The 25,297-nt window shown below is 52.1% G+C and overlaps 1 protein-coding gene across 1 annotated transcript; it reads right to left on the bottom strand.

Moving 5' to 3' along the window:
* TMEM185B (transmembrane protein 185B) lies at positions 667 to 7,040 on the bottom strand. The gene has a single exon (XM_003359446.4). It carries the CDS (start codon positions 6,195 to 6,197, stop codon positions 5,142 to 5,144), a length of 1,056 nt encoding a protein of 351 aa, XP_003359494.1. The 5' UTR covers positions 6,198 to 7,040; the 3' UTR covers positions 667 to 5,141.

The raw sequence follows: 25,297 nt of genomic DNA, 5'->3' as shown, positions 1-25,297 counted from the left end.
AGAGAACCCCCAGGCCCCACATGGTTCTAGGTAAAATTAAATGAAGAACCAGCAGGACCTGCACAGGGCTGAGGCCCCACCAGGTTCCAAAACCCCACCAAGTGCAGTGTGGTCAAGGATGGCGGGGTCCCCTGGGGTGGCAGAGGAGAGAGGCATTCTCTGACTGTGCAGGAAGGACATACCTGTTACTCTCCCCTCCCTGCCAGGCACATGGATCATAATATACTCCACCCAATTTTCATTTTTTTTCTCTTCCCACCAACTCTAATCTAGGGCAGCCCTTCTCAAAGATTTTGGTCATAGGACCCCTTCAACACTCTTAAGAACTGCCAAGGAGGAGTTCCCCTTGTGGCTCAGGGGTTAAGAACCCAACTAGTATGCATGAAGATTGAGGTTTGATCCCTGACCTCTCAGTAAGTTAAGGATCTAGTGTTGCTGTGAGCTGTGGTATAGGTCGCACACCTGACTGAGATCCTGCATTGCTGTGGCTGTGGCTATGGCTGTGGCTGTGGCTGGCAGCTGCAGCTTCGATTCAACTCCTAGCCTGGGAACTTCCATAGGCCCTAAAGAGCAAAAAAAAAAAAAAAAAAAAAAAAATCAAGAACCACAAGGCCCTTTTGTTTCTGTGAGTTGTAGTAACATTTACCATGGCAAAAATGAAAGCTGGTGGCTTTAAAAAATATTTATTAACTCTTTAAAAAAAATAAACTCATCATGTGTTAACTTTTTTACAATGAAAAATAAGCAGAAATCTAGGGAGGGGAAGGGTGGCACTGTTTTTTCATTCCTGCCAACCTTTTGAGTCCGGCTCACCAGAGGGCAGCTGCATTCTCGGATCCGCGACTGCATCTCACTTGAAGTCTCGGTGGAAGAAGAGCATCTGCTTCCCCTGAGGGGTAGCTGGGAAAAGGAGGCGCTTGTGGGCCCCCTGGGGTCCTTGACCAGCCCTTGGAGGCATGCCATGGTAGTGAACATTAATCCACACATTCTGGAACATACAGAAAGAATATGATAGAGCGAGAGACGGATGAGACCCCTGCAGATGCCCTGGATGAAGAGGTGGCTGCAGGAAGGATGAAGCAGCTTTGCGCCATGACCCTCTATCAGGAAAGATGAGCTAATGCGTGGTGGCGAGGCCAGTTGTGTCCTGCTGGATAAGAGCAGTGGTTTTGAAGGGTCAGCACAGGAGGATGCGCATCCCCCAGCCCAGGAGCACTTCTGTCATCAGCTTTGGTCACCCAGTCTCCGAACAGCCTTCCCTTCTGCACAAACCTCTACTGAGTGAGTCTGGCCAAGTCCTGCCTCCTCCTCCTGGTGCCAAAGAAGCCAGATCCTCTTCCACTTCATGTTCTGGAAGCTGCAAGGTCTGCCCATCACACCCTCCCTCCTGGTACTTGAATCTTGAGCTCTGGGCAGAGATGGCTGGGTATTTGTTATCTTGGTGGCAGTGTCTCGTGGCTGCAGTGGGTGCCAGCTGCAACATCCTCACCAGGTGGTCCCTGAGGCATCAACTTGCTAGGGTCTCTGGCAGCACCCCTTCCCGTGATTTCCCACATGCTTGCTGAGCTTGGCACCCGCATTCCTGCCCGTGTGCCAGCTGCCCGGATCCTTTACTGAGTCAGACATAGCGCTTTCTCGTATTTGCCTTCCAGAAGCCTGGGCAGGCCTGGCCGGGAGGGTCTGCTTCTTCCTTGACCCAGAGTGCTGCTGAGGCCTGTGTAGATGCTGCTTCTCCCTTGTTTCCCAGCACTTCCCACCTGGCTGGTCTCCCTGTGCCCGGGCTTGACCCCTCCAAAGCATCCCAGGGACCCCAGAGAAACCCTTGGAGTCCAGTGCTGCCATAAATCCATTTTGTGTGGAGCCTCCAGAGCCCTCCACTGTTGACAGAGGTGTCTGGATGCAGGGCCTTCCACATCTCACCTCAAGGCCCCTGCCTACCGGCCCCCGCCCCACCCCAGATTCCCTTGTAGTTATTACTGCAATATTGCAGTATTAAATAATGAAATTTTTTCTTTTTAGCTGCACCTGAGGCATGTGGAAGTTCCTGGGACCAGGGAATGAACTTGAGCCACAGCAGTGACAATGCTGGATCCTTAACCTGAACCACCAGGGAAATCCAAACAATGAACTTTTCAAGATGACAGAATGTTTGTAAAATACGGGGAAGATCATTCACGTTCTGCCACAAATTTTGTGATTCCTTTCCTGTCTTCAAAACTCTCTTGCAAGGGCTTAGTGTTTAATGAATCCGACTAGGAACCATGAGGTTGCAGGTTCGATCCCTGGCCTTGCTCAGTGCGTTAAGGATCCACTGTGAGCTGTGGTGTAGGCCATTCAACCCCTAGCCTGGGAACTTCCATATGCCTCTGGTGGGGCCCCAAAGAGTCAAAAACAAAAACTCTTGCAACAGCTGCTCCGACCGTGTCACTGTTCTTGGGCTTGAACTGACCACCCCCGAGGTGGGGCTTGGCCTTGTGCATTGGCCAAGAGAACAAGGACACTTGACATCCACCAAGTGCGTGACCTGGGGCTCAAAGTGTGCTTGTGGGGTTGGCTTGGCCTTTTGTGCTTCTGCCATGAGAAAGGACATGCCCAGGGGACTGCCACTCCTTCCCGCCCCCAGGACCTGGAACAGGCCCAGACCACACCCATGCCCTGGAATATAAAACCCCAGGGTGAGGATTTGTAATCAGTAGCCTCTGAGATTTCTGAGGTTGTCTTGCAGTAACAGCGGACTAAGGCATCTTACAGGAGAAACTAGAGTTACTGAATTGGACACATGCTAAATACTGTGGCTAGTCAGGGTTGCCATAGCAATTAGGTAACTCTCTAGGCATAGCTGAGACTGTATTAGCTTCTACAGACTAAACAACTTTCTACAAGCCGCCACGCCGGCTGTTTTTACTTAATGGTCTTGAGGCAGGAAAGAGGTCAGCCAGGGGATGACCCACCTGCAGAGAACACAGGACCATCACTGGCTCTCCAACACCAGGCCACCCTGGGATGGCAGAGAGGAGACAGGCAGGTGAGCGTCAGGAGGGACCGTCAGGTTTGGAGGGATTGTTTTGGGTGCCAACAAGTCCACAGCCTCAAATTGTACCAGGAGGGGCTGTTGAGCCCACGGCTGCCCCCATACCAGCCCTTCAATTCCTCCGGCAACCCCTCCTCCACAGCGATATCTTACTGAAGTGTAAGCCATGTCTTTAAGGTATTGTTTGGGGATGGAAGGACAGGCAGGGGCTGGGCTGGGCTTTTGCAAACAAAGATGAGAGTCAAGTTCCAGGGAAAGATCCCCCCGAGGCCAGGGGCATCCTGCACTCTCCTGCACACATTGCTCCTGCCTTCCTCCCTCCCACAGATAGGCGGCTGCCACAGGCACTACCTCATCACTTAATTGTGTGCTGTGTGCGTGAAGGCAGTTGCCAAATGTGATCTGCGCGCATCCCAGCACCACGTCCGGCTCAGAGCAGGTCCTCAATCAATACGTGTTGAGGAAGCGAATGAATGAATCCATGCTTGTGAAATGTTACACCCACTGCTTGTGGGCTGGCAGAGACCACATGTGTGTGTCTATGACCTCAGTTCAGTTCTAGGAGACCAAACTGAGCTGTAGCAACACCCTCATGCTTTTGGGCACCCACGTCCCCAAAAGGTTGGCCATTGTTGCTAGCATGTCTTCTCACCAGGTAGATTATTTACGTAATCCCTACGGAGCCCAGCTGAGATAATTTTTACTAGGTGGCTAGTAACAGAAATGGGTTCCCTCCAGTCTTCTCTCCATTAATAATATCAATACTCTTAAATTTTAACCTCCTTTTGAAAGGATTTGTTTTTCTCAGAAAAACAAAACCCTTCCAGGATCTGGTTTGTGCCCTTCTGATCCCCTGGCTACCACCAGTACCTAAAGCAACATTGTACTTATTTTAAAAATAACCTGTTTCTGACAGATCAAAAAGTTTGGACCTTAAAATAATACTTGATCCTGTTAGCCATTTTCGGTTAAGGCCACTCTCTCTGGCTTTCCAGTGACAAGTATAAATACCACTTTACTTTATGGCCAATTAATAGTCTAAGATTCTTAGAAATGGACAAACCACTTGCTGCTTCTTTTAGTTGTTCGTGAAGAGATGTACTTGCCTGTGTGGAAAAATTCAAGGTGCTAAATAACAGTTACACTTTATGGTCTGGTGCCACCCTGGAGCATGTCACCTGTTCCCAAAGGACAGTGGCTCCTCCCAAGAGAGACCTTAAAACTCTGCAGACCGAGGCATTGGAACACCTGAATATTCAGATCCTTGGGATTTTTCAATCCCTATATTCATGCCTAGAACTTTAATAAGACCCCAGACCAGGTACATATTAATGTTTTAAGCAATCTTTAACAACATCTGCAATAGACATGTGTCTTCACATATAAACTTAAAAAAATACTTTAACATAATACACTTTACTGCACAGAACTAGAATTCAACATAATATATTACATGGCTAAAATATTCATATAAATATCACATCTGTATGGATTCACTGCATTAGAAAAATTCACCTCTGAGGCTACTCAAAACCTGTATCAGTAAAGCCTAAAGAAAAACTATTCTAACAGGAGGAACGCCTAAAGTAACAACTATGAGGTTTATGTGCAAGTGGTGGGAAGGAGAAGGCTTTACTTTTGCTATTGATTACGTCACAACAGGCACAATCTGAAATACAATTTCAGGCCAGCAGTGTATAAAAATACTTTTCAAAACAATACTTTTGATAGGTATATAGTACCACTTAAAAAAAAAAAAAAGCCCTAGCTGTGTCTTGAGCCCATCTGAAGACCTACTAAAACAATTTAATGCACAGCTCTAGCTGGTTCTGCAGCAGCAACCTGGAGACAAGCGCCTCATACCGGGAGGCACATCGTGCACGCTCACAGGCACACCCACCACTATAGGGTAAAATAACCTCCCACATCTCCGATGAAATACTGATGAGTCACTGGTAGGCATCGATCTCCAACAAGGCATGAAATGATGTTTGGAGCCTGTTATCAGTTCCAAGTTTGAGATGGATGAGCAAAGAGGCCAAAGTAAGGTGGACTTCGGGTGTATATGGTTTCTTTTCCACTCGTGGGCACTCCCCCACCGACAACGAGTTTAATCCGGCATATCAATATTTAACTTGGGAGGTGGGGGAACATATTTTCCAGGGCTCTGGGTTATCACGACCCTGGCCTTCTTTCCGAACATTGGAGCGATTTTAGGAGCTTCTGGAACAGATGACGTTTCTTCAGCGTCTTCACTATCTTCATGATGTAGATCGTATGAAATGTTCCCGTATTCTCTTAAACAAGGGCAAATTTCAAGCAAAAACTGACAGAAATCTCTGCGAATACCAAACCACCAGTGGTTGCCCCCCTTTCGCCGAAATGTTGTGGTCATTAAAGTGATTAATGACAGCCAAAGAGGGACGAATATGGAGACGTAGGAGAACACGTTGTGGCCGTCCAGCCTGTGAACCAGCAGAACCTCAAAAGTGAGCAGGGGCACGACGATCGTTATCCAGCTGATGGCCATGGTCACATGTGTTCTTCGCTGCTCGGCAACCACATCCAGAGAACGCAGGAACAGGAGGGACCAGACAATGTAATAGAGGACCACCAAGCAGAGAAAGGACATGAGGATCCAGAGCGGCACAAACACCACCAGCCACGGCCAGTGGATGATCCTGTCCAGCCTCAGGGCGATGAAGATGAACTGCAGGATGTTGACAGAGCACAGGATCTCCAGCTCCAGGGACCTGTCGTGCCGGAAGCCCCATACGCAAGCGGCCACGGAGACGGGAGACACAAAGAAGAGCGGCATGAAGACCAGTAGCCAGAAGTGGGTGCCCCTCTCCACCCTGTCGCAGACTAGCACTTCGAACATGAGCAGCAGCAGGTGGATGCCCACGGCGATCAGCATGGCCTTGAACTCCACACAGGCCTCACCCTCGGTGCGGTAACGGGGATTCCTCGCCCAAACGCCCGCGCCCACCGAGGCGCCAGCAAGGACCAGGAGCTTCCACAGCCATATGGGGGCGAACACAGCCCAATAGCTCCACTGGATGACGCCGTCCAGGCGGAGGGGCAGCAGCACGGAGAAGAGCAGCAGACAGGCGTAGATGAGGAACTTACTCGGGTTGAAATCCTGGAACAGGCCCCTGGGGTTCATAGCGAGGCTGCTGCCCCCAACCCGGGGCCACCGCGTCTGCGCTGCTTCCGGGGCCCGCCGCCTCCCCCGGCCCGGCCCGCGTCAGACCCAGGTGGGAAACAGCCCTGAGCCCTGCAGGAGGAGCTTCCGGCCTGCGGCGCCGAGAGGCCGGAACACGTGCGCGCCTGGTCACGTGGCCCGACCGGAAACGCGATGGGCGTGGCGTGCGCGCCGGCGGTCTCCTGGCGACCCGCCGGGCCCGGAGGACGAAGTGTCTCGGAGCCCGGCGCTGCCTGGGCCCCGCGGCCGCCCGCCTTCACTGCGTACCCATTTGGAAAGCAGCTACTGCGTGTGGCGCCGGGAAGGGCGGGACGGGCGACTCCGGCCGGCCCGTTGGCAACGAGCTGGCGGCCACCGCGGGCGGACGCTTCCTGACGGCGCTGCGAGCCGGGAGGCGGGAGTGAGCTCACATCCTCTCGGCCAGCCCAGGCGGGAGGCGGGGCCCAGGCAGGAGCCGGGGCTGGGCGCGGATATGGGCGGGCCAGGGCCCAGGCAGGAGGTGGGGAAAGGGCGGGGCCGAGAGTGGGTGGAGCGCGGCCGGCCGCGGGTGCCCCACCCTCTTCGGCAACCGACTGGGGCTCCAGCGCAGCCGACACTGAGCGGGGGAACCGCGTGGGCACGAGCGAGGCGGGTGGACGGGCGAATGTGGAGTTTGTGAGCGAGCGAACAGGTGCTATAACTAGGAATGCACAGAGTGGGTGTGCATATGTGAAGACGTGTGTGTGCACGAGACATGAGGCAGTGGGCTTGACCTCGTGCGGCGGAAGGGGCTGGTGCGTGCAGTCAGTGTACTGGGTAGGGTGGAGCCCAGTGCCTGGAACAGATGGCTTCTGGGGCTGAACTCGACATGGTGGGGCACTGGCAGTTCTCAGGCTGCTTGTGAAATGGCGGAGGCAGGGTGCCTGGCTACCAGTGCAATCTCACACCTGCCCAGAGAGGATGAGAAGGTGCTGAGAGGGTGTTAGACCCTGCAGGGCCCCTCCCAAAAGTTCCAGGAGCGGGTGAGGAAACTGGACCCAGCAAGCAGGTGCTTCCTGCTCCAGGTCACAGTAGGGTTAGGAGCAGAATGGAGATTCAGATTCTGGGCTCCCCACTTGAAGTTCCTAACCCTTATCTGCCCCCGCCTCAGTCTGATTGTGACAGAACAATAGTGGGACAAGGGCCAAGAGGTCAAGAAATCTGGCGTGGGAGTTCCTGTCATGGCTCAAAGGAAACAAATGCGACTAGGAACCGTGAGATTTCGGGTTTGATCCCTGGCCTTGCTCAGTGGGTTAAGGATCTGGTGTTGCCGTGAGCCGTGGTGTAGGTCACAGACACGACTCGGAACTGGCATTGCTGTGGCTGTGGTGTAGGCAGGCAGCTACAGCTCCGATTAGACCCCCAGCCTGGGAACCTCCATATAGGGCTGTGGGTGCGGCCCTAAAAAGCAAAACAAAAACAAAAAAATAACTCTACCAGTCCAGCTACTGAAATGGGTTTTTTGAGGATTCAGTGAATCAATACATGGAAAACACTTTGCATTTAAAGAAAGTTCGCTGGTGGCTCAGCGGGTTAAAGATCCCATGTTGTTACTGCTGTGGCATAGGTTCAGGCCCCAGGAATTTTCATATGCTGGCGCAGTCAAAAAAAAAAGTCACCACACTTTGGAAAGTAAAGCCTGGGGGTGGGGGACCTGCTGGCAGCTCCCCAGGCAAGTGGTGGCAGAGCCAGTTCTTCTGGCCCCTGTTAGGACACTCAGAAATCCTCCCCAGGATCCTCCCTAAAGCCACATGACCTCGGGCCTTTGCTGCCAGCTTGGTGGCCAAGATGGGAGTTTTGGAGCCTGTTTCCCACGCATCTAGAGCACCTCCAGACACGCATCTGGTTCTCATCCAGGAGGGAGATTTTTTTTTTTTTTGTCTTTTTGCCTTTTCTTGGGCCGCTCCCATGGCGTATAGAGGTTCCCAGGCTAGAGGTCTAATCGGAGCTATAGCCACCAGCCTACGCCACAGCCACAGCAATGCCAGATCCAAGCCACATCTGTGGCCTACACCACAGCTCACAACAACGCCAGATCCTTAACCCATTGAGCAAGGCCAGGAATCGAACCTCAACCTCATGGTTCCTAGTCGGATTCCTTAACCACTGAGCCACAGCGGGAACTCCCAGGAGGGGGATCTTGAGATGGGCTGTCACAATCTCATGTGTCTTTGCTGTCCTCCTCCCAAGGGAGGTCAGAGCCTGCTTCCGCAGGTGCAGCCATAAAAAGACAAAAAAAAAAAAAAAAAAATTTGAGCCTACTCATGATAGTGACCCTGCCCTGGCTCAGTAGTTCCCTCCCCACTGGCTCTGAGTACATGGAACCCACAGGCAGACGCGGTCCTCACTGCCAGCATGGCAAGCCCTGTGCTGTTCCTTCCCAGGCCAGGGCCATCTGTCTTCAGAGAGCTCACGTATTTGTTCTTAGTTTTCAGTTGCGACTGTTAATAACTTGCCACAAGGAGAGCTTAAAACCATGCCCACGTTTTATCCCACAGTTTTGGTGAGTCCGAAGTTTGGGCATAGGCTGAGCTCAGCTGGTTTTATGCCTGAGTCTCACCAAGGGCCTTGTTCCCTGCTGGAGGCACTGATGTGAATCTGATTCCAGGCTGGTTTAGCTTGGCAGGACTTCATTGCCTTGGGGCTGGAGGACTGAGTCTCCCCTGTCCTTGCTGGTTGTCAGCCAGGGATGAATCTCAGCCGCCCGCATCTCCTGGCCTAGGGCCCCCTTCACAGCCGCCAGTGGTGCATTCTCCCACTTTCAAATCTCTGACTGCCCCTTCAGCTGCACTTCTCCTCTGCCTGACTTTTCTCTTGTTAAGGACTCAGGTAATTACACTGGGCTCAGCTAGACAATCAGTTCCCTGGAGGAGCTGGAATGAAGGCAGGAGTCTAGACCAGGCCATGGTCTTCTGGCCCCAGTAGACAGAATCCCCTCACTGCAAATCCCCAAAGTAGGTGGCTAGGGGTAGAGGGATGACCTGTACAGAAAGCCCAGGGACACTGGCCTTCTCAGACCCATCTGGATTGGCTTAGGTCAGCTTCTTCACCAGGACACCATAGACCACCTGGCCCTTTGTGCCAGCCTCAGCACCCTGCTGCCCTGTGACCCCCTCAATCCTGATGCTGCTGTCTCCAAGCTCCGTGAATTTGGCAGCTAAGCAGCCTCCAGCCCCATCTGTGTGGTGGAGACAACCTCACACAACTGTGATGCAAAATGAAACCATGTATGAAAAACTCAGGATGTGCTTAGTTATTCTGTCCTTTCGGTGGCTACTGTTTCTCTTTTATTTATTTTTTCTTTCTTTTATTTTTCCTGGCTGTGGCATGCAGAAGTTCCTGGGATTGAGCCCAAGCCACAGCAGTGACAATGCTGAAGCCTCAACCTACTAGGCCACCGTGGAGCTCCAGGTGTTTTTCCCCTCCCCCTCCAGCTCTGAGGTTCTCCTCCACCCCCCAGTTGTGTGGTCAGGCCCAGTGCTCACACCCCAGGGCATTGAGATCCTCTCTCTGCTCACCTGGCTGTCCCAAGATGACAGTGGTTCCCAAGGGCAGGACCCCATCTTTCATCTCTGTATCTGCAGTTTCTAGCACAGACCTATGCACAGTGAGTGTATCCAGGAAGCAGGGGTGGGCAGGAAGGAGGCAGCTGTTGTGGCATTGTAGGCCTAGGCTGAGCAGCAGAGCAAAGCAGCTCATCCAAAGCCCAGAGGTGTTGGGTTTTCGAGGGGCAGTCTCTGGGCCCCGCACGAGGACGTCCTGGAGCCCACCAGCCCCTCATGCTTGTGCTGAGCTCCATATTTCAAAGCGAGACATCATCTGAAGCTCGTTTTGAGGGGCTGCAGCAGAGGCGCAACCCTCAGTTCACAGATGGGGAAACCAGACCAGGTGAGCCCCAACTCTGTGACCACAGCTTTCTCCTGAGCCCTGCCATTGGCCCAGCTGGTGTCCAGGCCCCACTGAAGAGCTGGACTCTGATCGGGGTCCCTTGAGACTTAGGCTTGTGTTTAGCAGCTTTTCCTTTACTGGCATATTCATCTCACGAAGGTGTGTCAAGCATCTGTCCTGACTTGCAATGCAGTAGTACACATGCTAGATTCACGAGATTAATATCCCACGGGCGCTTAATACATAACGTCTAGTATTTTTGTTTCATCTTCTTTGTCGTCTTTGCAGAAACAGGGTCAGTGCAAATCTGCAGTTGATGGCGGCTGGTCAAAGGCTTTTGGTCTGGAAAACTCCTCAAAGGTGAAGAATTTACATTGATGAAGAGGTAAAAAGGCCCAAATCAAATGTAGACTCAAGTACTAGGCTGCATAAGATTAAATCAGTGAAAAAACCAGGACAGTTTTTGATGTGTGTGCAAGTGTGCGTGTGTGGAGTCTGTGGTTTATTTGGGGTTGATCACAATTACCTCCAAATGTTACAAAACCATAAACAAAACCCTGGGAGAATTTAATTTGAGGCATCCAAATACAGTTCAACTTTATTAATTCAATCTAATTTCTTATTTGTGGCTGTGGGCAAGCAACTTCCCAAATTAAGGACTTTGCTTAAACAAATGGTAAGCAGTTCAGGAAACAGTAGTTTGCATTTAAATTGGCACAACCAGGTAGTTTCTGCCCTGGCGCAGTGGTTAACAAATCTGACTAGGAGCTGTGAGGTTGTGGGTTTGATCCCTGGCCTCAATCAATGGGTTAAGGATCCAGTGTTGCCGTGAGCTGTGGTGTAGGTCACAGACACGGCTCAGATCCCATGTTGCTGTGGCTGTGGTGTAGGCCGGCAGCTATAGCTCTGATCGGACTCCTAGCCTGGGAACTTCCATATGCGTCGGGTGTGGCCCTCAAAAGACAAAAGACAAAATAAATAAATAAATAAATAAATAAAATTGGCACAACCAGAATATTTTCAACAGTTGGACCATGTTAGTTTTCTTTTCCATTCTCACGTGCACAATGAATTTACTCAGCCAAGAGTTTTCTATCATATAGAGATAATCCTTGGTTCTGTTCTCACCTGGCATCAGTTCCAAAATAGTGTGTCATAGGTGGATGACTGGGGCAAAAAGGGACATTAATAAAAAAAATTTTTTTTTTTGCTTTTTTGGGCCACATCTGTGGCATATAGAAGTTCCCAGGCTAGAGATCAAATCAGAGCTGCAATTGCTGGCCTACTCCACAACCATAGCAATGCTAGATCTGAGCCACATCTGCGACCTACACCACAGCTCATGGCAATGCTGGATCCTTAACCCACTGAGCAAGGCCAGGGATCAAACCCGTGACCTCATGGATACTAGTCAGGTTCATTACTGCTGAGCCACAAGGGGAACTCCCAGACATTTATAAAATTCGAATTGTGGTCTCATTCTGTGTTACCTCTTGTTCTTTCACTAACTGGTGCAAAGTAGCAAACAATAATAAGCAAAGAAAGACAGGACATGCCTCTGCATGTCATGCAGCACCAGGCCCTGGAGTTGCCCCAGGAGCAGTTTGGGACTCTTGCCTTCAGGAGCCTCTCAGTCTGCTTGCAGGTCGAAGACAGCACAATGTGGGGACATGGGACCATAGGATTCAGCTTGCCCTGCCACAAAGCTTTGGTGGCTTCTTATTTCTCAGGGCTGTGGTTGACCAGCCTCTGCCCTTCTTTCTGGCCTCATCTCACTCCTTGCCCCCTGGCTGCCTCAGGCTTTGTCCTGAACTTTTGTGTCTGGGCAGGTGCCCCGTGGGGAGCTGGAACTGAGAACCTAGGACCCCCAACTGCTTGAGGCCACTCACTCCACTGTGGTAGCCTCCAGGGACCAGCATGTGTTGGGCCTTGACCCTCAGGCCTGATTCCTCACCATAGCAGTCGAGGGCCACAGACATGACAGATTGAACAACCCTGAAAGAACAGGGAGCAGGCTGGAGGTCCCGGGTGGAAACCAATGAAAAGTCAGCTTATAGTTACCAGAAGAGAAATGTTGGGGGAGGGATAAATTAGGAGGATGGGATGAACACATACACACTAATATATATAAAATAGATATATAACAAGGATCCACTGTATAGGAGTTCCCGCCGTGGCTCAGTGGTTAACGAATCCAACTAGGAACCATGAGGTTGCAGGTTCGATCCCTGGCCTCGATCAGTGGGTTAAGGACCCGGTGTTGCCATGGGCTGTGGTATAGGTCGCAGATGCAGCTCAGATTCAGCGTTGCTGTCTGTGGCTGCAATGTAGACCGGCGGCTACAGCTCCAATTCAACCCCTAGCCTGGGAACCTCCATATGCTGCCGGTGTGGCCCTAGAAAAAGATAAAAAAAAGGATCCACTGTATAGCACAGGGAAATCTACTCAGTACTGTGTAATAACCCAGATGGGAACAGAACCTGAAAAAGAATGGATGGATATATAACTGATTCACTGGGCCATATACCTGAAACTAACAGATCATTGTTAGTTAACTATGGAGTTCCTTTCATGGCACAAACGAATCCGACTAGGAACCATGAGGTTGCGGGTTCGATCCCTGGCCTCGCTCAGTGGGTTAAGGATCTGGTGTTGCCATGAGCTGTGGTGTAGGTCGCAGACATGGCTTGGATCTGGCGTCACTATGGCTCTAGTGTAGGCCAGCAGCTTATAGCTCCGATTTGACCCCTAGCCTGGGAACCTCCATATGCCGTGGGGGCGGCCCTTAAAAAAAAAAAAAGACAAAAGACATTATCAGTCAACTATACTCCAGTAACATTAAAAAAAAAAAAAAAAAAAAAGTCATCTGAAAACCAGAAAAAGAGAAGCACTGGGAATAAGCTGTTGGGTGGAGATCAGGCTGGCTGGGTGATCCAGGGAGAGGCTGTTACAGCCTCTGGGCCAGAGCAATGCAGAGAGCCCCTGCCCTGGTGTATTTAAGCATGAGCCACAGAAGGGACCACCTGGAGAAGTTCCATGTGGCTCAGCAGTAACAAATCCGACTAGTATCTATGAGGATTCGGGTTCAATCCCTGGCATTGTTCAGTGGGTTAAGGATCCGGTGTTGCTGTGAGCTGTGTGTAGGTTGCAGACGCAGCTCGGATCCCGCTTTGCTGTGGCTGGTAATATAGGCTGACAGCTGTAGCTCTGATTTGACCCCTAGCCTGGGACATCCCATGTGCTGCACCTGAGGCCCTAAAAAAACAAACAAAACCCACCAGGAGGCCAACCCCATCTCTGTTGAAACTACAGGCAGGGCCACTGAATCTAGAAATAAATTTCCAGCCCCAGTCCAATGCCGTGTCCTAGAAGTCACCTTCAAGGAGAGAAAACAGCTGACCTCTGAGACTGCAGATGTTTCTCACCATGAATTAGCTAAATATAAGTGGAAAATACATTTTTGAGGCTGGAGATAACAAAGGATTAAAACCTAAGCCAGGAGTTCCCTGGTGGCTCAGTGGGATCCAGCATCATCACTGCTGTGACTCAAGTCACTGCTGTGGTTCCATCCTTGGCCCAGGAACTTCCACCTGCCATGGGAAGCCCCGCCCCCCCCCCAAAAATCCCCAAACAATCCTCTCCTTTTCATGCAGTAGCTTCCTGCCCAAGAAAGACAATGAAATTCTGCAGAGTTCCTGCTGGTCTTCAGTTTTTCTCTTGTTAAGAACATAAAAATTATTTACCATCAAGGAGGTTCTTTCCAAATTGCCTGAAAGAGCTATAAACTTTCCAGCTTTCTCTAGGGAGACCTTGAGGTGGTGAATTACTCTTGACATAAATGAATTCCTACTGCAAATCCAGCATTACCAGATTTCCCCTAGGAAGACAGATAATTTCTTGAACTCCAAGCACTTTTACAGAGCAGGGGGTTTGAAAAAAGAGGTTTTGCTGTACAGTTTCTAAGTAGGTGATTAAAAAAAAACTCAGTGAAATGGTTTACTGGCCATTAGTACCACCACAGCAGATGCATCAGCAAAAGGAAACATCATAAATTGTATGGTTGGGATGCTGTGGGGAGCAGAGGAGTTTTTCTTTTTCTTTTTGCTTTTTAGGGCTGCACCCGCGGCATATGGAAGTTCCCAGGCTAGGGATCGAATCGGAGCTACAGCTGCCGGCCTACACCACAGCCACAGCAATGCCAGATCTGAGCAGCATATATGTGAACTACACCACAGCTCACGGCAACTCCAGATCCCGGACCCACTGACAAGGCCAGGGATCAAACCTGCATCCTCATGGATACTGTTCAAATTCGTTTCCACTGCACCACCACAGGAACTCCCTCAATATTTTATTCTGTCCCAATGCCTCATTTAGATGCAGCTGGATCCTCCTAAGATAAATCAGGGCCAACACTTCATGGCCCACACCGGGAGCCAGCACTGTTGTGGACTGTGGCGCAGGTCCAATCACTGTCCAAATGTCTACACACCAGGATCTGGGGGCTCCGTGGCTGGGAACTTTCTCAGCTCCAACAGCTGGGGAGCAGCAGAGTGGGGTGCACTAGCCTTCTGCCTCCAGAGTCTGGCTCTGCACCACCAGCACACTGCCTCCCACCACTCATCTAGGATAAAGTAGCATTTGTTGAGCACCTACTGTGTTCCAAGCAGGATCGAGGCACACATCACTAAAATCCTGGCCAGATTCCTCTCTCCCCAGGAAGGTGAGAAGGGGGAGATGGAGAGGACAGGCGTAGGCTTTTGCCCTCCTCAGCTGACTCTGTAGGGGTAGAGCTGATAGGAAAGGGGCCAGTGGGCGGGGCCAGGCCGGGTGTGGCAGGAGGAGGGTGGAGGTGCAAAGCCCAGGGCAGCCTCAGGCCCTCCCAGTCCAGGTGCAACCACCGCTGCGGGCTGACAACCCAGAACACATCCCATCTGCTCAGCATGGCCACCGGGGATGCTGGCTGAGTGCCCGTCCCAGGAGAGCCTGCCAGCCTGGGCACCTGCTTTCCCAGGCTCACCACACAGGTAGGCACAGCCCAGGTGTCTGGCTGTTTTGGCTTCAGGGTCACGGCCTCCGCAGCTAAGCCCTCATGGGACACACAGGAACTCAGGTTTGGGTGGTAGCGTCCAAAAGCCAATTAATACAGGGCTTGAGGGCAAGTCTGTCTGACAGTGGTTTGGCCAAACTTTCAATCCCTTGTGAGATGGAAGATGCGGGTTGTGAGCTGTGACTGCAGCTCAGGGCCAGCTGCTGCCAGTAGGGCCAGGCCCCCCAGGTGGCCCTTCCTATGGCACGCAGTGGAGGTATATCTAGAGCAGGGGGCCTTTCAGGCAGCCGTTCCTCCTCTGCAGGTTCCCCCAGACCCACTTTGCAGGTGGGCCTTAAAAAGAAAAAGATTATTTGAGATGACCTTCGTGAAAGCAGCCAGCACATGGTAGGTACTCAATAAATGCTTGTCCTTTCCTATTTTATGCCAGGTGCCTCTCTCTCCATGGAAGGGGGTGGGCAGGGATGCCCCGCTGCTTGGTGGAGTTTGGAGGAGAAGGTGGGGGGTCATGGGTGGAGGAGGGGCGGGAATGACTGGGGGGCACCTCGGGGTGCTGTGTGCAACCTGGGGAGCAGCTGGGGGTGAGGCTGGCGGCTTGGGCCTGGGCCTGGCCGAGAGCCTGGACTTCGAGGGAGGTCACCAAAGGTGTGTGTTAGGTTTGCCAAGGGAGGAACGTGCAAGGCCTAGTTGGTAAAGCAAGAGAGATTTTCTTAAGGCATCAGAGGGGCCCAGGCTGAGCTCATGATGGTGCCAGCCCTGACTGTGAGGAGGTGCTAAGCTTATAAAGAATCTGTGGCTGGAGTTGATGGTGGAAACGTGTGGCAGGAATGACGAAGAAGGTGGAGGTGGGGGGGAAGGTGGTCGAGTGTGTAAGAGGGCAATGAATCCTCGTAGGAGGTTAATCTATGCTCCACATTCCGGGAAAGGGTGTAGATCTTGCTGGGCTGTCCCCATGTCCACAACGGGTCTCCAAGGTGAACAGTCACATCTGGGGGCCCGTCTCCATCCTCCTGGGAACCTATCAGTGTGGAGGGGGCAAGGCCTGGTCTGATTGTGTGTGGAGCCAGTTGGGAGGGGAGGCTTCCTCAGAGACCCTGGTCCAGGCCTTCCCACCTCCTGCCCCCTCACGCCGTCATCGCCCATCCTGGATTAAAGGGTGGACGATGTGAACCCAGTCTCCGGAGCTGTCTTCTGCTTGGTCTGCGTGAGGAAGATGGAGGGTCTTCCTTAGGACCTTGCTACTTCCTTGTGTGAACTGAAGTTTGGCCCTCGCCATCTGCCTCTACGTGGAGTAAAACGGGAGCCACCACGGCTGCAGCCAAACGGCAGCATCCCCTGAGCAGAGCTCAGGGTGGAGACCAGAAGTGAGGCACTCTGTGTTCTGGGAAAACTGGAAGAATGGGTTTTCAAAGAGTAGGATCTTTTTAGGAGAAGATTTTATGAGCCCAACTCTTGCATCTCCTCATATCTAGAAAAACACTAAAATCCATCAGCAATGACTAATGTCTGGGACTAGTATCAACCTTCACAAGACCAGCAGCAAACTTCTGCAAAATGTGTGCCAGGCTGCATGCACCTCCTCCTTCACCTTTATGATTTGTATCTAGATATTTCCCCTTTCCTCGCAGGGCAGTATTTCAGAGCTATCTGAGATACTGCCTCCTGGGCTGCAGTTAAGTTGATGAAACAAAAGATGTCACGGTCATTGTGAGAACAGCCACTCCCAAGGGTGGGTCAGTGAGCCCTGAGGAGACTCAGGAAAGAAACAAGACTGGCCCACAGCTGAGGTGCCTGTCAATGGAGTCATTCCAGTAAGGCCAGGCCCTGACATCTTCCCATAGAAACTGATTTTCTATAAATCTTTTTCTCCAAATCTGATCATTTGTAAATCTTTTGTTCTTACTGGCAAAACTCACACATCCTAGCTCCCCCCTGGCCTCCTCAGAGCGGGGTTTTTTTCAGGGCTACCTGAGATGCTGTTTCCCCGAGCTGAAGCCCTAATTTCACCCTCCTCCCCAATAAAACCTAACCCTCACCTTTCAGGTTGTGACTTTTTTTAAGTCAACACTTGCATTCAGAGTTGAAGTCAAACCATGCGCCCAACGACCTGACTCTTTGCTTCATGGCACCGGCTCCTTTCTGGACTTGGCTCTGCTGTCGCTCCTCCCTCAGTTTCAAGCGAGCAGAGGGTGGAGAAATTTGAGCACCAGCAGTGCAGGGGGACGGGAGGAGGGCAACGTTGGCCTCTTGCTCCCCCCCAGAGTTGCCATCCCTGTGCCCACAAGGGTGTCCTCGTACCCAGCATGGTGCCTGGCAACTAGTGTGTGGTCAGGACATCACCCTGATGTGATGTGCCTACTGAGTGCCAGGATCTCTGAGGTCCACACCCCCCCATGGTTTTGAAGCCCAGGATTTGAGGGGGGCAGGAGCCACAAGCCCAGGAGGAGGTGACCAGCTCACCCCCCACAGGGTACCTGATCCAGCACTTTCCAGGAGGTCACCAGTGTGCTGACGGGTGTGTGGCTCAGGTGATCTGTCTTGAAAGTGGAGGGGGGGCGGTGCGCAGGAGAGGCATTGCCTCTGTTCTACCGCCTGTGATCTGAGCTGGCCTCTTGCTGGAAACAGCTGACTTTTCTTATCACAGAGCTTGGCCGCCATTGGGGAATTTCGGGAGGAAGAGGGGCAGGTCCGGAAAGGAGACCGCCCACCACTCATTGTTTCCTGAGACCCAAACACAAAGGAGGTGATGCTGCAGGGGGGTTGTTTTTTCCCTTAAGAACGAGCCAGCCCCAGTCGGAAAAGGGAGGCCGTTATCCTTTTCATCTAGTGCTTTGTTCCTTCTAGAACGTCTGAATGTATGTGGAGTTTCAGCAGCTGCAGATGGGGAGGGGAGAAGGGCAGAGTCTGCACGCAAGAGTGGCAGGCAGGTGGGTGCAGCCAGTGGGGCCCAGATTGAATCAAACCCCTGTGATTCAGGCATTTTCAGCCTCATGGGAGAGAAGCAGCTCAGAGAGGCCAAGGGGCTTACCCAGGGTCACACAGCATGTGCTGATGGGGCTGTGATTTGAATCCGGGCCTCTGTGACTCCAAGCCCTGTTAAATCTCCCTGGATGGGAGGAACAGCTGGATATACTCCAGCCTGCCTCCCCGTCTAGTTCTGGATCATTCCAGGCCTTTCCTCCATCAGAGCTTGCCATTTCCACGTCCCAGCCTCAGGGGGCCTGCCTTCTGCTGTGTATGCTGCTGGGTCGGTGAGAGGGTGGCTTCTGAGTCAGGGAGTTTGGGTGACAGTGTCTCTTTGGGTGGGGCCATGAGAGCCCAGCCCCAGGGGAGAGGGGAAGGCTTTTTACTGGGAACCCAGAACAGCGGCGGCAAAGTCAGTGCAGAGAGCTGGAGGGGAAGCTGCCACTAAGGGTCCCCTGATTCCCTCAGTCACGGCTGCTTGTCCTTGGCCCTGTGTCAGCTCTGTGCTCTTGCAGGGAAAGCCACGGGGATCCCATGCCCTGTGCCCACCCTCTCCCCACTGCTCCCAGAAGGGGCCCTTCCTGAGCCTGCCCAGAAGGGTGGCCTGAGGTGGCCCCCCGCTGTAAATGACCCCTGGGAGCCACAGGCCCAAGGTCCCTGCCAGGAAGAAAAAGAGCTCGTTTTCCTCCCAGGAAACCAAAGAACCAAAGCTCAGGCCAGAATCCAGTTCACAGGTTTCACAGATCACCTGTTAGAAGCAGGGTCCAGAAATGGGGGAACAGCCACCTCACACCTCTTAGGATGGCTACTATGAAAAAGCAGAAAATAGGAGTTCCCATTGTGGCTCAGTGGGTTAAGAACCCAACCTAGTGTCTGTGAGGATGTGGATTCCACACCTGAACTTGTTCAGTGGGCTAAGGATCTGGTGTTGCTGCAAGCTGTGGCCTAGGTCACAGATGCGGCTCGGATTGGGGTGTTGCTGTGTCTGTGGTATAGGCCGGCAGCTGCTGTTCTGATTTGACCCCTAGCCTGGGAACCTCCATATGCCAGGGGTGTGGTCCTAAAACAAAACAAAACAAACAAACAAAAACAGAAAATAAGTCTTGGCGAGGATGTGGAGAAACTGGAATCTTGTGCACAGTTGGCGTGAACGTAAAATGGTGCAGCCATTGTGGAAGAACGCATGGAGCTTCCTCAAGAAGGTAAACATAGAACTCTATGTGATTGCAGCTCCACTTCTGTGTATAAACCCTAAAGATTTGGAAGCGGGATCTCAAAGAGCTAGTGCATGTCCATGCCCCTAGTAGCATTATCCATTGAAGGGTGAATGCATAACCCAAATGTTTTATACATATAACAGAATATTGTTCAGCCGAAAAACAAAGGAAATTCTGGGAGTTCCTTGGTGGTCTAATGGTTAGGATTCAGCACTTTCACTGCTGTGGCCCAGGTTCGATCTCTGGTCTCGGAACTGAGGTTCCACATCGAGCCACTGCACATCAGGCCAAAAAAATTTTTAAAAAGGTAGGGGGGTGGAATTCTGACATAGGCTACAGTGTGGATGAACCTCAAGGACTTTAAGTGGAGTGAAATAAGCCAGTCACCAAAAGATAGACACCGTATGGCTGCATTTACATGCGGGCTCTAGAAGAGTCAGATTCATGCTGATCCCCAGGTGCTGGGGCGCGGGGGTGGAGAAGGTATGGGGAATTATTTAACGTACAGAATTTCAATTTGGGGAGTTCCCGTCGTGGTGCTGTGGTTAACGAATCCGACTAGGAACCATGAGGTTGCGGCTTCAATCCCTGCCCTTGCTCAGTGGGTTAAGGATCCAGCATCACCATGAGCTGTGGTGTAGGTTGCAGACGCAGCTCGGATCCCGCGTTGCTGTGGCTCTGGTGTAGGCCGGTGGCTACAGCTCCGATTCGATCCCTAGCCTGGGAACCTCCATGTGCCGCAGGAGCGGCGCAAGAAACGGCAAAAAGACCAAAAAAAAAAAAAAAAAAACAAAAAAATTTCAATTTGGGAAGCTGAGAAGGTTCTGGAGAAGGAGGGTAGTAATGTTTACATAGCAACTGGAATGTAATTAAGGCCCTTGAAAGTGCACTTAAAAATGGTTGAGGAGTTCCTATCATGGCTCAGCGGAAAGGAATCTGACTAGCATCCATGAAGACACAGGTTTGATCCCTGGCCTTGCTCAGTGGGTTAAGGATCTGGCGTTGCCATGAGCTGTGGTTTAGTTTGCAGATGCGGCTCAGATCTCGAGTTGCTGTGGCTGTGGCATAGGGCAGTGGCTACAGCTCCGATTCGACCCCTAGCCTGGGAACCTCCATGTGCTACGGGTGTGGCCCTAAAAAGACAAAAAAGGGGGGGGGTTGAAATGGTGAGTTTTATGTTGTGTATTTTATCACAATTAAAAAAAAAATTAACTCAAAACAAAACAAAATCAAGGAAATGGATGTGGACCAAGGGGCTCCTACAGGCCCAAATGGCAGCAAACTCTCTGTATCGTGTTATTGAATCTCCCCAGCCTGCTCTGTGAGCTCACTCCGCTTACAGACAAGAAAACTGAGGCTTGGAAGTTCCTGCTGTGGCTCAACAGGATTGGCAGCATTGCTGAAGCACCAGGATGCAGGTTTGACCCCCGGCCTGGCACGGTGAGTTAAAAGATCCAGCATTGCCACAGCTTTGGTGTAGGTCACAACTGAGGCTTGGATCTGATCCCTGGCTCAAAGACTCCATATGCTGAGGGGTGGCCAAAAAAGAAAAAAAAAGGAAAACTGAGGCTCAGGCCATACAGCACCCCAGGGGCCTGGGCTGTCTGTGGCAGGCCAGGATGTCGATCAACTTTACATTCTGAGTGAGAGCTGGCTGCAGGGTGTTGGGCTGAGTTGTAGCATTGGGCACTCAGTCTGAGGGGTCTTATGATTTCAGCTAGGGGTCCTCTAGCCACAGGACAGCAGCGGAATACAAGGGGCTGTGGAATCAGTGGTGAAGTGTATAGACAATCTGAGAGGCTGAGTCATGGAGGAGGGGTGGTAGAGGAGGGGTGGGATCGGGGAAGCCCCGGAGAGGTGCCTCCCCGCTGCCCACCCCGCGAGGGGTAGCGCTGCTACATGCCATCTCATTGGAGCCTGCAGCCGTCCTTGCTGGGGGGCTGCTTGCATGCTTTGGAGGTGTGTGTTGGGGGGGGCTCTGTCTGGGAGCCATTTGTCTGGCCTGCTCCTCTGGCCTCCCTTCTCAGCCAGCCCTGCAGCTGGGCTCTGACAACGGTGGTTGGTGTGGGCTGCTGCAGTTTGCCCATCCAGAGACCCTGGGCTTGGGTAGTTTTGTCAGATTTTGCAAATAAAAATACAAGATGCCTTGGGAGTTCCCTGGTGGCACAAAGGGTTAAGGGTCTGGCATTGTCACAGCTGTGCCTCAGGTTTGATCCCTGGCCCAAGAACTTCTTCATGCTGAGGGTGTGGCCAAAAGAAAAATTCAATTTGGCATCTTGTTCTTTTTTTTTTTTTTTTTTTTTTTTTTGGCTGTTCCTGGGCCAGGAATGGAACCCATGCCACAGCAGAGACCCAACCCATGGCAGAGACAATACCAGACCCTTAACCTCTAGGCCACCAGGGAACTCCAGATGCCCAAATGATTTTGAATTTCAGATCATCAATGAAGAATTTATAGTGTAAATATGTCCCCAACATTGCATCTCCGGTTGATGTGGCAACCTTAGTAGCCTTGGGGCTTTGTCCACTGGGAGAGGGGCCAGTGGATGGTGCTCTGGGTGCTCCAGGTCAGGGCCTGCTGGCCTCAGGCAGAGCCAGGCCTGCCACAGACATTGGTCATCAGGGCCTGGGCCCAGCCTGTCACAGCTCTGCTGAGACACACGAGGTGGCCCTGGGTCAAACCACTACCCAATGTGAGCTGATCAGTCTGACAGTGGGGCCCTAATTACCAGATGGAGTAAAATGGGCCATGTGCCTGACACTGCTCTGTGTGCCATGCAGAGCCTGCTGTGGGAGATGGGTGCTGTCAACACCTTGCAGGTCTGTGTTCCAGATCTGGCAGGCTGTTTCTGCACGCATCTCGCCATGGCCTGCCTGTAGTCTCAGGGCCTCTAGGCCCTCTGGCCGCCAAGTACCTGCTCCTGTGTCCACCACCTCGCACCTACCTCGGGGCATCCCCAGTGTGAATGGCTCTCCTAATCCTATATCTCGAACCATCCCCTTATTCATCCTCCCTCCCACCCACTCACCCATCCATCCACTCACTCACCCACTCATCCACCCAGCCATCCACCCGCCCACCCAGCCATCCGTCAATCCACCCAACCATCCACTCACCCACCCACTCACCTACCCACCCACCTATCCATCTACCTATTCTACCCAGCCATCTGTGTACCCACCCAACCATCCACTCATCTACTCATCTATCCATCCATCCATCCACCCATCTATCCTCCAACCATCCATCCATCCATCCATCCGTTAATTAACAGGTTCCGAGGCTTGCTAAGGATCAAACCCTGTAATAGGCCCTTTGATGTATAACATCTCAGCTGTGGGAGGGATCAGAGGAATTAATGTTTAAGTGTGAGAGGCTAATGACAGCCATCAGATCTGACCTGGTGAACCAAGGATCCGTGTTCCCGTGTTTCAGCACCAGGAGATCTGGGGAGAGATTCTCTAGCCTCGCCCTTTAGGCAGCAGCCACTCCTCCAAGGGAGTTCCTGGAACAGGCTTCAGGCTGTGATGAGATGGGAGCTGGAGCGCTGGGGGGCCAGGAGTCCAGAGGAGCCACAACAGCAGGGGACTGAGCTGGCTCTGCCGAAGGTTTGGCCTCTACCTGGGCCAGCTGCCCAAGGGGAGGGGTGAGAATACAGGATGGCACTCTTTCCTGAAAGCTGGGGCCTGGCAGAGCTCTGCCATAGCTGGTGCTCAGCATAGACCTGAGACCATCACCAGATAGAGAAAACTCAGGTTTAGAGAGGGGAGGTGACTTGTCCAAGGTCACACAGCCTTGCAGCCATGGGACTGGGATAAAGGGTGTGTTTTTCATCATCAGGCACATCTGGTTTGAGGCCTGTTCTGCCTCTCAACCTGCCTGACCTACCTGTTAATAGGAAATTACACCTCCCTCTTTTTTGTTCTTTTTTTTTTTTAGAGCCGCACCCGAGGCATGTGGAAGTTCCCAGGCTAGGGGTCAATTTGGAGCTACAGCTGCCAGCCTACACCACAGCCACAGCAACACCAGATCTAAGCCGTGTCTGTGACCTACACCACAGCTCATGTCAACGCTGGATCACCAACTCACTGAACGAGGCCAGGGATCGAACTCACATCCTCATGGATGTTAGATTTGTTTCGACGGGAACTCCTGCACCTCCCTCTTAAGACAGTAGGGCATGAAAGATGCCGAGATGCTGTTATAAATTGCTTGGCACAGGACCTGGCAGGGTGCCCACCTGACCTGCTGAGCGGAGAGGTGGGCCCCCGTCTTGGCTGAAAGGCCTCAGACTCATCCTGTGGCCTCTTCAGCTCTGGGCCTCATCTCCTCTCTGTCTGCAGTGAGGGCAGGCAGGAGCAGGTCCCCCAGGAGAGAGAGCAGGAATCCAGCTCTGGCCACTGGGCCTTCTCTTGGCACCACAGGGCCGAGCGTACCTGTGCAGCCAGCATCTGGGCTGCACATCTATCCGGAAGTAGACTGCTTCCTGCCATGTATGGCCCCGACTATTATGACTGGATCTGCCACCTGCATGGGTTGTGCCAGGATGTCCCAGGAGTGTGGCCCTAGCCACTCTGTCCTTCTGGAGTTTTCCCAGTGGGGCCCTGCCTCGGGGGAACCTAAAGAGGATGCAGCTTTTTCCCACCCCTGGGGGCCAGACTAACCTCACTGTTACTTTAATTTTACTCCCTTCCGCCACATTTCTTGGCATGATAAGGAATTACAACTCTACAGAAAAATGTATTGCAGAAAAGAGGATGGTTCCCCAGTCCCCATCCCAGAGACATGAATTTTTTTTCTGCTCATTTTTTTAGGGCTGAACCCCTGGCACATGGAAGTTCCCAGGCTAGGGGTCAAATCGGAACTACAGCTGCTGGCCTACACCACAGCCACAACAGTACCACATCCGGGTTATATCTGTGACCTACACCATATCTCACAGCAGTGCCAGGTCTATGACCCACTGAGAGAGGTCAGGGATTGAACCTACATCCTCATGGATACTAGTTGGGTTTGTTTCCAACGCACCACGATGGGAACTCCCAGAGATGTGAATTTTAATGTCTGGGTGGTCTTGCTTTTGGAGGAGGGACTAGGGGATGGGAGGGCAGGGGTGAGACTCCACTTGTAATAGTTTTGCTTTCTTTCCAAATCAGAAACTCTCCTGACTCAGGGGCCCCTTATCCCCCACTGGCCACCTCACATTCCTCAGACCTCTGACCCTTTAGCCTTGACCTGCTCTCTGGAGCTCATGCAGGAAAGAGATCTATTTTAAAAAGAAAATCAAAACACATTTTTAAAAGGTGTTGCTGGAGTTTCCGTCGCGGCGCAGTGGTTAACGAATCCAACTAGGAACCGTGAGGTTGCGGGTTCGATCCCTGCCCTTGCTCAGTGGGTTAACGATCCGGTGTTGCCGTGAGCTGTGGTGTAGGCTGCAGGCGCGGCTCGGATCCTGCGTTGCTGTGGCTCTGGTGTAGGCTGGTGGCTACAGCTCCGATTCGACCCCTAGCCCGGGAACCTCCATATGCCGCCGGAGCGGCCCAAGAAATAGCAAAAAAGCCAAAAAAAAAAAAAAAGGTGTTGCTGAGGTTTACATTGTGGCTCAGTGGGTTATGAACCCAACTAGTATCCATGAGGATGTGGGTTTGATCCCTGACCTCGCTCAGTGGGCTGATGATCTGGAGTTGGCTGTGGCTGTGACGAAGGCTGGCAGCTATAGCTCTGATCCAACCCTTAGCCTGGAGCTTCCATATGCTATGGGTGTGGCTCTAAAATGCAAAAAAAAAAACCCCACAAAAACCGGTGTTGCTGGATTTCCCTGGTAGCATAGCAGTTAAGGATCTGGCGTTGTCACTGCCGTGATTTGGGTTCATTCCCTGGCCTTGGAACCTCCACCTGCCGTGGGTGTATCCCCTCCCCCTAA

Source organism: Sus scrofa, chromosome 15 (assembly GCF_000003025.6).
Source record: "Sus scrofa isolate TJ Tabasco breed Duroc chromosome 15, Sscrofa11.1, whole genome shotgun sequence".
Classification (NCBI taxonomy): Eukaryota; Metazoa; Chordata; class Mammalia; order Artiodactyla; family Suidae; genus Sus; species Sus scrofa.
Note: the sequence above shows the minus strand (reverse complement) of the source record. Positions and strands in the feature narration are given on the sequence as shown.